The following is a 12,086-nucleotide window of genomic DNA, read 5'->3' as shown; positions in this document are numbered from 1 at the left end:
GTCAGCTCAATGCCCATTTCTCATTCTCTCTTGCTTTTTATACAATTAAGTAAACCAATTTAATGTCCTTAGAGAATCAATCTATCTCAAAATCTTTAAAAATATGGAAAATATTTCAAGGTAAAATGGGAGGATAAATTGAGATCTTAAGTCTTCTAGGACTCCAGAATTGATTTTATACTTCTTATATCCTTTATGTCTACTTATCATTAACTGTCACGAAAAGAAGTAGGCATTTCCTCTACCATTTTCATAATGAATGCTCATTACAACTGGCATGCTTATAAATTTTGTGCAATAAGTTAGAGAAGTTAATAAGTACAAGAACTGAACTAAAAAAAATACGTAGAGAGAAAAAACAGAGATGAGTAATGTTTTCAACAATTCAAAAGATAAGCTAATGAAAATATATACACAAGTATTTGAAGTATCTTTTTTTTCATATTTATTACTTATTTTTATGACCCTCTTACTAAAAGCTTTATAGGAAAAACTGAATGGTAGAAATGAGTAATCAGTGGTCCCTTCAAAGAGATTATTGATATGAAGGTTGACCATAGGAAAACCATCAGGTAATATAGAAATATATATAGTTGGTTACTAAAAGAAAAGTCAGCATATCATATAAAAAGAAATATAAGGAGGTTTCCGAGGATCTTAGATTTATTACAAAAATAAACTTAACACAACTTTTTATTACAAATATTCTTACTTTATACGTGTGTGTGTGTGTATTTTTAATGAAAAATAATACAGATTGTTTTACAAGACAATATTTTTTAAACAGAGTGTTTCCTATAAGTATGAATATCCACAACATAGAAGCCTGTTTCTGTGTGGTTGAGGATATTTCCTCCCAGGTGAGAAAACATCTGCTAACAGAAATGATCAGAAGAAACCAAGAAATAATAACTTATTGAATAAGAAAACAGACAAAATGTTTCATATTTTAAGACCTAAATAGGTAAGGGTACAGTAGAAGCTAGAATAGGGTTTTTGAAATAGAGCTTCAAGATTTGTGACTTTTTAAATAAAAAAAATTAAAACTAAAACCAATTGCAACATTTAAAAAAGCATTTGCCATATGCAGCTTCAGATTTGATAATAATTTGGTTTTGAAGAACTTCAGTTCTTGAAATTAAGGTTTGATTGGGTAAGAACTTTTGAAACAATAAAACAAAATCCTGTATTGGGGACTGTAATCAATGAAAGAACAATGACGGCCTTTCCCTAATTTGTATGATTTATCATAAAAAAGATAATTTATATTTATTCAACAGACCATATTTCTTAAGAGCTTACTACATGTCTGGGTTGTGACAGACATGCTACCATTTTGCTTAAGTTATATTGTACTTTGGTATCACTTTTTGGTGATGGTATTTTTATGTCACATTATTTTAGAGCTAAGAACAGGTGTATCAGTGATCCTTAAAACCTTATGACTTAAGAAAAAGACATAGGAAAATATAAATATAAAGGACATTATACCACTTAGTATCAAGAGCTCTAGCCTGCATTCAGGCATGTCACAGAAGCACTGGATATTATTAAGCTACTAACTTAGCTTCTCAAAATATTTTAATAAATAACCTAAAGATACAGTAGACACTTAATATTTTTCAGGATGTACATTCCAAGACCTTTGTACGCACTCATATTACCACCTGGGCTTATCCTCTATCCCACAGCAAAAGACAATTATGAAAACAGCCTGATTTTCAAGAATAAATTAGGCAACAGCCACGCTGCGTCAACCTGTCAGCATCATCTTGTCTGCTTGGTAAATTCACTCCCAGTTACGAACTTTATAGCTCATATGACCTCAAATTCATGCCTTGGCAAAATAATAAATTGCTCTATGCCACTTATCTATGCTACCACTTTAGAATGGAGGGACCTTCCAGTATTAAGTCTTGAATGGTAAGACCTTGTTAGACTTCACGAAGTATAAATCAATAAGAAGGTCATCATGGAGAAATTTAGACACCATCCTTTTAAACCCAGTGCAAGAATATGTGACATACAATGAGCTGATCCTTCCTTGACGATCTGTAATATTCTGGGCTTCTGAAACAGCTTGTTCTACCTTTGGACTGCAATAGCATTAAGAAAAAAAAAGCACAGATACTCACACCGACAAGGTAAGAGGTGTGCTAACCAATACAGCGGCTGCGAGTCTCATGTGGTTTTTTACAAGCACTGGGAACGTGGCCAGTATGAACTGATGTGTGTCCTAAGTATGAAATATATCCCTGATTTGAAAGACTGAGTACAAAACAAACAAATGTAACATATCTCATTATTTTTATATTGATTACATATTAAAATTATATTTATGTTAAATGAAATATGTTATTACAATTAATGTCACTTGTTTCTCTTTTACCTTTGAAAATGGGGTTATTAGAAAATTTAAAATTATATGTGGCTATACTTGTATTAGTGCTGTTCTAGAATCAGCAAAGAGATTTATAAATTATTTCTGTTATAATAGCCATTATGGCTTATTTTACTAACAACAAGAGAAATAATTTGCATTTATTTGTGGAAATACAGTTTGAAAGGATACAAGTGAAATGATTAATTATCATCACACCTGGATAGTGAAAATATGAGGTAAGGGGAAACTTTATTTAGCCTTATATTATCTTCACATTGTTTTCCTTTTAATGTACAGAAACTACTTTTGCATTAGAAATCACTGCAAGCATCTATGCTCAATTAATTTCCAACAAGGATACCAAGACTATTAAATGGGAAAAGAAAAGTTTTTTCAACAAATGTTGCTGGGAAAACTGAATGTCTCATGCAAAGAATGAAGTTGGTTCCTATCTCACACCTTATATAAAAATTAACTCAAAATGGAGCAAAGATCTAAACTTAGGAGCTCAACTGTAAAACTATTAGAAGAAAATACAGGGACAAATATCTATGAGATTGGATTTGGCCATGGGTTTAAAAAATATGATATTAAAAGTAGAGGCAGCAATAACAAAAGTAGACACATTGGCTATCACTAAAATTAATAACTTCTGTCAATCAAGGGATGCCGAGAATGAAAATAATTCACAGAATGAGAGAAACTCTTTGCCAAAAATATGCTCATTAAGGATTTAATATCCAGAATAAATAAAGAACACCTACAACTCAATTAACAATAAAAAGCCCAATAAAAAATGGGAAACGACTTGAATAGACACTTTTCAAAGAGGATGTACAAATGGCCAATAAGTACATAAAAAGATGTTCAACAACATTCGTCATTAGGGAAATGCAAATCGAAACCACAAGATACCACTTCACAGTCACGAGGATGGCCATACTTTAAAACAAAACACAAATAAAAACAACCAAAAGAAAATAGTAACAAGTATTGGAGAGGATGTGGAGAAGTTGGAACCCCTGTTCGTTCCTCATGGAAATACAAAATGGTGCAGCCATTATGGAAAACTGAAGCTCCTCAAAAAGTTGAACACAGAAGTACCACATCACTCTGCAATTCTACTTCTAGGCTTATGTCAAGAAGAACTGAAAACAGAGGCACAGAGTCTTGTGGGCCAATGTTAACAGCGGCATTACTCATAATAGCTGGGAGGTGGAAATAACGAAGAGCCCATCAGAAGAAGAGTAGATAAACAAAATGGGATCCTGTTCACAGAGCGGCATGTCAATCATACAAATCAATGAAGTTCTGACACATGTTACAACATGAATGGACAGTGAAAGCATGATGTTAAACAAAATACACCAACACAAAAAGACAAATACTGTGTGATTCCACCTATGTGGGATATTGAGCAGAGATAAGTTATAGAGACAAAAAGCAGGTGAGAGGTGCCAGTGTCTGAGGCAAGGAGATGCGGAGAATGAAACTGCTCAGTGGGTACAGAGCTTTTTTTCTGTTGTTTTTCTGTGCTGTCAAAAACTTGTAGAAATAAATAATGTTGATAGCTATACAACACTGTGCATATAATTAACGTCACTGAATTGTACGCTAAACATGGTTAAAATGGCACAGTTTATGTTATGTATTTTTTTTACTCCAATAAAAATACATAGATCAACTCCAATAAAAGTACATAAATCAACTTGAGGACTGTATGTTTACTTTTACTCATGAATTAACTCAATAAGTAATTAATAACTATACTACGTCCCGGACACTATTCTAGGCATGGATGACATTGTGGTAAGCAAAACAGAAGTCATCACTACCAACAGAAAAATAAAATGAACTTTGTTAGGGTGTAAACTTGTAGCATAACTGAAATGAATAATATCCATAAAGTCACCCTAGAAGACTTTAAAGCTTGGCATCATCCTTAAGTAGTCTTTTCTTCTGGATAGTTTTATACACTCTATAATTTTAAATACTCTCAGTAAATGTTAGATGAATATACTGCTGAGAATATACAATACTCAGTTCCCCCACTGGCTGAATGGAATGCTTCCAAAAGAGGAAATACTGGACATGGTGCTTATTCTAAAAGAAATTCCAATGTAATAGACACAGAAAATCAAGCCTTTATCTTCTATAAGAGCATTCAATCAAAACATGTCAAAGGGTACCTGTATTTACTGTCTAGATATATATACTTCAAATGCCAAGTGGGTGATTAGAATCATATAATAATAACCCAGAAAAACTTAATGAAAGAAAAGAGTTTGAAATAATGGGAAGATAGGAGGTAATAGTAATAATTTTGTCTTTTGTTAGTGGTGATGGTGTTTACATCGATATAAGAAATGAAACTGCATTGATCTATTTTACACACACAAATGAACACCTGTAAAAAAGAGTGGAAGCTGAGTATTGTCAGTAGTTTAATTAAGAGTGTTGTAACCAATATCATTTTTCTGGTTTTGATACCGTATTACATTTATAGGGCACTATAGAAGGAAACTAGGAAAGGGTATATGGTTCTGGCATGATTTTTGCAACTTCCTGTGAATCTATGAGTATTTACACAACAAAAAGCCATACAAACATAATCATGAGGAAATACACAATGACAGAAGAAGAGGACAGAGACAATGACTTGTGCCATGACAGCTAGTGAAAATAAAGTATGTTGAGATAATACGCAGGCCAAAAGGGAAAAAACAATCCACCAGAAACCAAGAGAATGGGTCATAGTGGTGGGACTGTGAAATATATACCACTGTTGTCACCAGTTTTCAGAGTTGCTGTAATGTGCCTGAAGAATTTATATAATGTAAACATAGAAAAATAGAAACAGGGGGAAAACAAACAAGCCAAGATAACTGGGAAGAAAGGACAGCGGGTGGAAATTGTAGGAAACTACAGAAAGGGGTTTTTGATCAGGGGGACGGTCTACCAGTGATGCAGAGAAATGTGTGCCTCAGAATATGCTACATTCCTTCTCCTCCAACACAGAAACTATAGCACTCATAAAGATTATTCTACAGGTGGCCAAGGCTTACTGATTTTAGTCCCAATTCAAGTGAATTGTCAGAATTCAGATGTGAGAAAAAGACTCCTGTTTCTCTTTCCTGTTTTACCATTTTCCCATACGTGAGCTCAGAACTTTTGTTCATCCATCATTATCCTTCTGTTTGTAATTTGGGTTGGGTATGAACTCATTAATACACAAGGATAAAAGTGCCATATCACGCATGAGTATCATATATACAGATAGATTAGAAGAAAATTTTACAACATAGAGGTGATTGACTAAAAATTTATTATACCCATTAACTTCAGGAGTTGAAATAAAATAAACAGTAAAAGGCCACATGAAAATGATCAAAAGTAATTTGAGTAAGGTGCTCCTTAGATTTTTTTATTATATTTTCATAGAGGGTTGGTATAAATAATTGGGAAGATACAGATATTAGATATTTCAGTTTGTCTTCCTGTTGCAATTGTTCAGTGGACATTCTCCCCAAGGTACATTAAATAGAAATTTTCTTATCATTTCATATTTATATCCTCTTTCTTTTTTCTTCAAATTATCTACATTTTTACTACATAATTGGCTCCTTATTTTCAAAGAATTTAAAACTTTTGTTATGACCCATGTTGACAATACTCTCTCTGTGTCACCACATTCTCAATCTGCTTACCTTTTAAAAATTTATATTTAGCAAATAATACAAACTTTATGACAAGGAAGATGATATGATCATAGCAACTCCAAAACCCCTGAAATGCCCAATCTGCTCCTTTAACTCAGAGAAGACATTACACCACAGATGAGAGCTGGGGCCAGGCATCACCCAGAGAGCGGGGCAGGGATTTGCTAGCTGTTCAGGTTTGCAACAGTAGCTTTACTCCTTTCAAAAATAGAGGCAGAAACTGTAAAAGCAGATACCATGAACTACTCAATACTATTTGTGAGTTAGAAACTTGTCAACCTCAATTCTATCTTACTCATATACTATATATAATATTTTATATTAAAAATATCCTCAAAGAAATACTGTTGCATGTATTGCCTGGAAATGGTAATTCCTTACATCTCAAATAATACACCCTAATAAAACTATTTCCAGCCACCTCATTTCCGACGTCCTCTGGATGAGGCTGGTCGCTGGCCTGGGCAGGTAGGAGGTTTTTTTGTCTTGGGACCTTGGCTCAGACTGTGTCCCTGGCCTAACTAACTCGCCTTCCTTCCCTATGCTGTGTACAAAGTCTGTTGCTTTCAACGAGTCCATCTCTCGTCCATCTCAAAAAAGCCTCCCTCAATAATCTTGTTAGTTTATAGGAGTAAATTTTCTGAACCATAGATAGTATTTGTTAATACTCAGTTTAAAATACTACGGTGCAATTTTTTATTATTCATTGATCTCAAATTCAGCTACAAAGAGGCACGTTTCCCAGGTAACACTAGACTCCTTAAGGAGTGGAAGAATGTATCAATAAATCTTTAGGAACCATCACAAGGCTAAAATGTAAAAAGCAGTCACTAAATAAGTAATTTAAATGTGACATAATTTCATTATAATTTGGATTTCTCATTTCCAAAGATGCTTGAAAAATAATCTAGTCTATCCCTATTTTTCTTACAATTATAATCTTTTTTATAATTTACACCAAAAATCCTTTCAATACTGAGTACTCATGAACAAATAGGCTTTAGCAGGCCTCCACATGCATCTTTTCTAGGTCTTGTCCCTCAATCTTAGGTTTATTACAGTCCTTTTTCTTTGTGCCATCTGACTTAAGCAGTCTCAAATTGGAGGAAAAAAAGAAAAATGGAAATGTTCAAAGTGCAAATCATCTGAGAAAGGAAGATTGTTCTTCAGTTGCGGTCCTTTTGTAAGCATGGTGTTTAGAAGTCCTGGATTATGGCCCTGATCTCATCAGTCAAGTCACTAAAAATTTTTTTAATTCAGTATATGAAGTATACCGAAAAGAACAAAGGTAAACAAAACCACTAAATAATTTATGTTAGTAACTTCATGCACAAATCCTAAAGGACTTGCAAGGCTGAATTCTACTTTATGTCACATGGTTTTGGGGATTTTTAATGAGAATGAAAATGATTTATTAAGCATACATTTGCAAATCAGTACTTTAAGTCAGAGAGTAGTTAATACTGAGAGATGCTATTTTTTTACATAAAAGTTTCTCAATTTATAAAACATCTTCTATTGACAGAGAAGGCACAGAAAAATGCAAGTGACATCTGCTAAGCTTTACTTATGAAAACTTAAAGAAATCCTATGGGATAACATCACTCAATTTTTCCTGAAGTACCTCTGATGGAGACTTCCTAAACCAAAAAAAAAAAAATCTGGAAATAATTAGAAACTATTATAGTACCTAAAAAAGTTTACTGAAAACTAAATCTGCTATTCATCAAAGAACACAATACATTCAGAATAATGTCATGGAAAATACATTAGAATACATAGAATAATATAAAGCATCTCAAACAAATCTGATTGTAAAACTTAAAAGAAGAGTTTGACAGAAGACAATATACAATATATAATGATCCTGTGATAGAATAATGAACTCTACAGGAAACACTGCCCCTAAATGACTAAGCACTGATTTTGTCAAAACAATATATAATATTAATTATTGTACATCAGTTCATTTTACTTCTAAATGACAGAAAACAATTTTAAAAAAGCATACTGTTACTGCAACTTTAATACAAATTGAAGGAGAAGAATAAACGGTTAATTCTTACAATTGGCTTTTGTGTCATAAGGCCTACACGGAAAAGAAAAATATCCAAAGTACAGTAAAAAAGTGTTTTGGATATTTATGGAAGAATAAATGAAATAGAATGATAATGCTAATAGCTTCTTAAAACATTATATGTTTTCTACAGAGACCTAAAGTCCACTGGGGGGTAGACTGGATGGCATGTCTTAAAAGGCTGTCCATATGAACTGAATTATCCTTGACAAGTACCTTCAGACACTTGTAATATGATCTCATGTAAATTTAGACCATATTTTGCACACAAACCACTAGCAATAGTGAGTTTATTCAAGAGGTCAGATAAGAAGGAAAGAAAGGCTGATATTCTTACTAATATGTAGTTAACATGAAATTTCTGAAACGAAAAGCATAAAATAAGAGCATCTAATGTGTTGTAGCAAGTGAAAGGAAAACAAATGCTACAAGGAATGTTGCATTTTCTTTTACTTTTCAACTAGCTGTTACCTACTCTCTCCAAGCAAAATTGTATCCTGCAGTAGGTTATCTCAATTAGAAAAAAGGCAAAGCACATTTTAAGCAAATCAATAAACTGGAAAATTCCATTTGCAACTGAAATTTTATTTTAACCAAGAATTAGTCACAGTTTGGAAAGTATCTCAGTGGTATTTCCTAAATGTAGGAAAAGAAATATATACAGATAGTGTCTCATAATAGTGATTCGTTCAGATTTTCAACTATTTTATCAGCACTACTAGTAACTGCTCATCATAGCTACATGGAGCTATCAATTCTTGCAAAAGGCTGACTGTAAAATAAAGCAGAAAGACAACTCAGAACTGTGCAGTTTTAAAGACTCCTCAGGACTGCCTTCTGCTTTGGCACAAAAACAGCCTACAGAACATCGCTAATTCTACAGGGAGCAGCTCCACTGTCAAAGAGCTGCATTAAGGCCTGCGGAGGAGAGCCCAGCTTTGGGGAGGGCTATGCCAAGCACTCTGCAAAGCATCATTAACTATATTTATTTTTCTGTCTCAGAAGTCTGCTACTGCTATGGGCATCCTGCTAATGGGTGAAAATAGGATATGAATCATCTTGAATTTGAGTAGTAGAGAAAAATGGCAGATTATTTTAATAACCTTTGAAAGACACGTCCATTTTTTTGTGTCCTTAAAACCAAAGTTTTCTACGTCTTTGGAACAATTAATGATCCACAAAGATGGTTTTGTAAGCTCATCTCACAGAATAGTAAATTCCTCCCACCTGAGTTGTAATGAAGGATGATTACTCATTCATTTCCTTAAAACTATCTCATGGAAAGCAACATTTCAGTTTAACAGAATATAACACAACGATTGGAACTATTTTTCTTTTACAAACATACATATTGAAGTCTCTTAAATAAGATACAGCGAGTCGATTAATCCGTTGCAATATTTTAATGCACTCTGAATTATTTAAAATATTCAACTTAAAAATCAACTGAGAGACATGTTTATAATATTGCTTTGCTGAACCAGGGAAGGGAAGTGCACTGCAGAGAGAGCTTAAATTTCTCACTCTTCCTTTCAATCAATATCGGAGGCAAAGTTTCATCTCTAGGGCCCTTAATGGCAGGAATTCCTGGAGCCAGAGAATGAGTAATGTTAAGCCTATGATTAGATGATGAGGCCATCAAAGACACCAGACCCTAGTGCTACATTCCTCTTTGTTTCTCTGAACTGCAGGGAAACCCAGAGCTAAGGAAGAAGGAAGTGTATGCTATTTTTTTTCCATAAAATCCTTTATTTTTAAACATGTGCATTATCAAAAACCTAAAAGGTCCAGACAGAGCTCTTGAATGGTTCTCGAACTCAAGACTCGAGCATTAGGTCACAATTTTCAACTGCCCTGCAGATGAACTGCACAGATGTTATTTTTCTTTAACTTCTTCCTTATTTATATTCTTCCTGGCTGCAAAGGGGGACATGGACCTCGTGATTTCCCTGTGAATATATTCTTGAAGAAAGTAAACCTGAAGACTGGAAATCAGTAGGTAAGTTTTGGTTGTCTCGTTTTTGCTGGTATTTATAGAACAATTGAAGCCATATTGTTATTTATTCGGGAGTTAGCTGAGGGTGGAGGCAGACCTCAAAAGTCAGTGGCTAGAAACTGTTTAGATGTATTGTTTCTTTCTATTGAGGAAACTAGGGAGAAATGTAATAACTATTTCTTACAAATGTCCATAAGCTGTTTTTTTTGTTCTTATATTAAAAACATTTTAATACTTATATGAAATCAGGTTCACTAGGAGACTTGAAAAATTAATGAGAAGAAAGACCATTAGGTCTCTATTTTATTTATCAGAAAAAATGTCATATACACACACACACGCATACAACACACACATTTACTTATAATTGCTAAGAAGAAACAAAACCCACAATTACAATTTTATTTTAAATTCTGATTATCAGTGGGAAATAGCATCAGTTGATTTTTAGAATTTACACCTAAATATATAAGATTCAAAAAAAAAGAAAACAGTAAGGTATTATATCAAAAACCCCTCACTAATGAACTCTATTTTACATTTTGGCTACAGCATGAAAAAACTCAGTGTTCAATATCTCTGAAGAGAGAAAAGAGACCATGTAACAATCAACGTCAAAATCATCAACAGTACTGTATTGTTTTTAGAAAGTGGCTATAGAGAAGGGTATCAGAAGATCTGTAGCAAGTCTTACACACACATATATCCTTACAGAGATAAGAAGTAGGGAACAATGGAAGGATGGGGAGGATGGGAAAGAATAAGAGCTAAAGACAGTGGAAGGAGGGCGAGGGAGGCTAAACAATGTTTACATGGTAAGACATCTACATTAACGTGTATCTCGATGTAAATGATTTTCATCTACGGCATGATAACTGGAAGTTTAAAAAATATAAAAACATATGCACATGCGTGCACACACATTCTGTTAGTGACCTTAACAGATCTCATGCGGTTTGATGTGATCAAGTGAAATCCATTTCATACCTGAGAGCAAAGCAGCATGACCAGCTCGACCACAGACGTGCTGGACTTCATGCACACGAGGCCTGCGACAGAGAGGGGTTGGGACAGGTGAGATCACAGTGGCAGAGGGCATCATTCCAAGCTCATTCCTTACACAGTTTAAATTTATAAAAACTTTCTTTAAAATGGAACTCCTAAAATAAAATGAACTAACATATATTTTTATAGCATTAATGAAAAATATTCAGATACTCAAGAAGACATGGAAAATATAAAAATTGACTCCATGGTTGGGTTATTTATGTGGTCAAGGCCCTTATATTTAAGCACGGCAGGAGCAGTCAACGAAGTCGATGAGCTAGTGAGCGCTGTTTATTCCGGGGACATCTGCTGTGTGACTGTCCCCAGGCACTGAAGATCTGCCTGGTTTTTCTTCCAAAAGACCAAACTGAAATAACTTACGAATAGATGAATTCCCCATAGGTTGTTAATGGTTAAATGATTTTTAAAATATTAAAAAGTGAATTTCACACAACTAACATATGAAGCTATGTTTATTTACAAATCTTCCATTGTTCTGCTTGCAAATGTCTGAACAGACATGAGAACAAAAAAGAATTCAAAGGCATAACATGTACATAATAATGACTAGTACTTATTGTTCCCTTACTATGTGCTGGGCACCGTTAGTTGTCTTATGTACATGTCTCCTTTGGTTTTCATTTACGTGTGACATACTATTCTCATTCTGTAGCTAAGAAAACATTCTTCCTATGAACAGTTGAAACAATAATTACTCATGAAGACTTAGAGGGGATCATGACCGGTAGTTAAAGTGGCGACACAGAGGAAGAGGTTCCCAGGGACTCATGAGCTCTCTGGAGGAGAGTGTGTTGAAGATGATGTTCCCTAATGCAAAATACACTTAAAAGTTTGTCACAGATT

The 12,086-nt window shown here is 33.9% G+C and overlaps 1 protein-coding gene across 3 annotated transcripts in view; it reads right to left on the bottom strand.

Moving 5' to 3' along the window:
• NBEA (neurobeachin) overlaps nucleotides 1-12,086 on the bottom strand; it is a 547,470-nt gene that overhangs the window by 275,819 nt on the left and 259,565 nt on the right. For all 3 annotated transcript variants that reach the window (XM_073229196.1, XM_073229216.1, XM_073229206.1), the window contains exon 34: nucleotides 11,163-11,224. In XM_073229196.1, the coding sequence (XP_073085297.1) occupies nucleotides 11,163-11,224 (62 nt within the window). The remainder of the gene's footprint in view (nucleotides 1-11,162; nucleotides 11,225-12,086) is intronic.

This window comes from Manis javanica, chromosome 1 (assembly GCF_040802235.1).
Source record: "Manis javanica isolate MJ-LG chromosome 1, MJ_LKY, whole genome shotgun sequence".
Classification (NCBI taxonomy): domain Eukaryota; kingdom Metazoa; phylum Chordata; class Mammalia; order Pholidota; family Manidae; genus Manis; species Manis javanica.
Note: the sequence above shows the minus strand (reverse complement) of the source record. Positions and strands in the feature narration are given on the sequence as shown.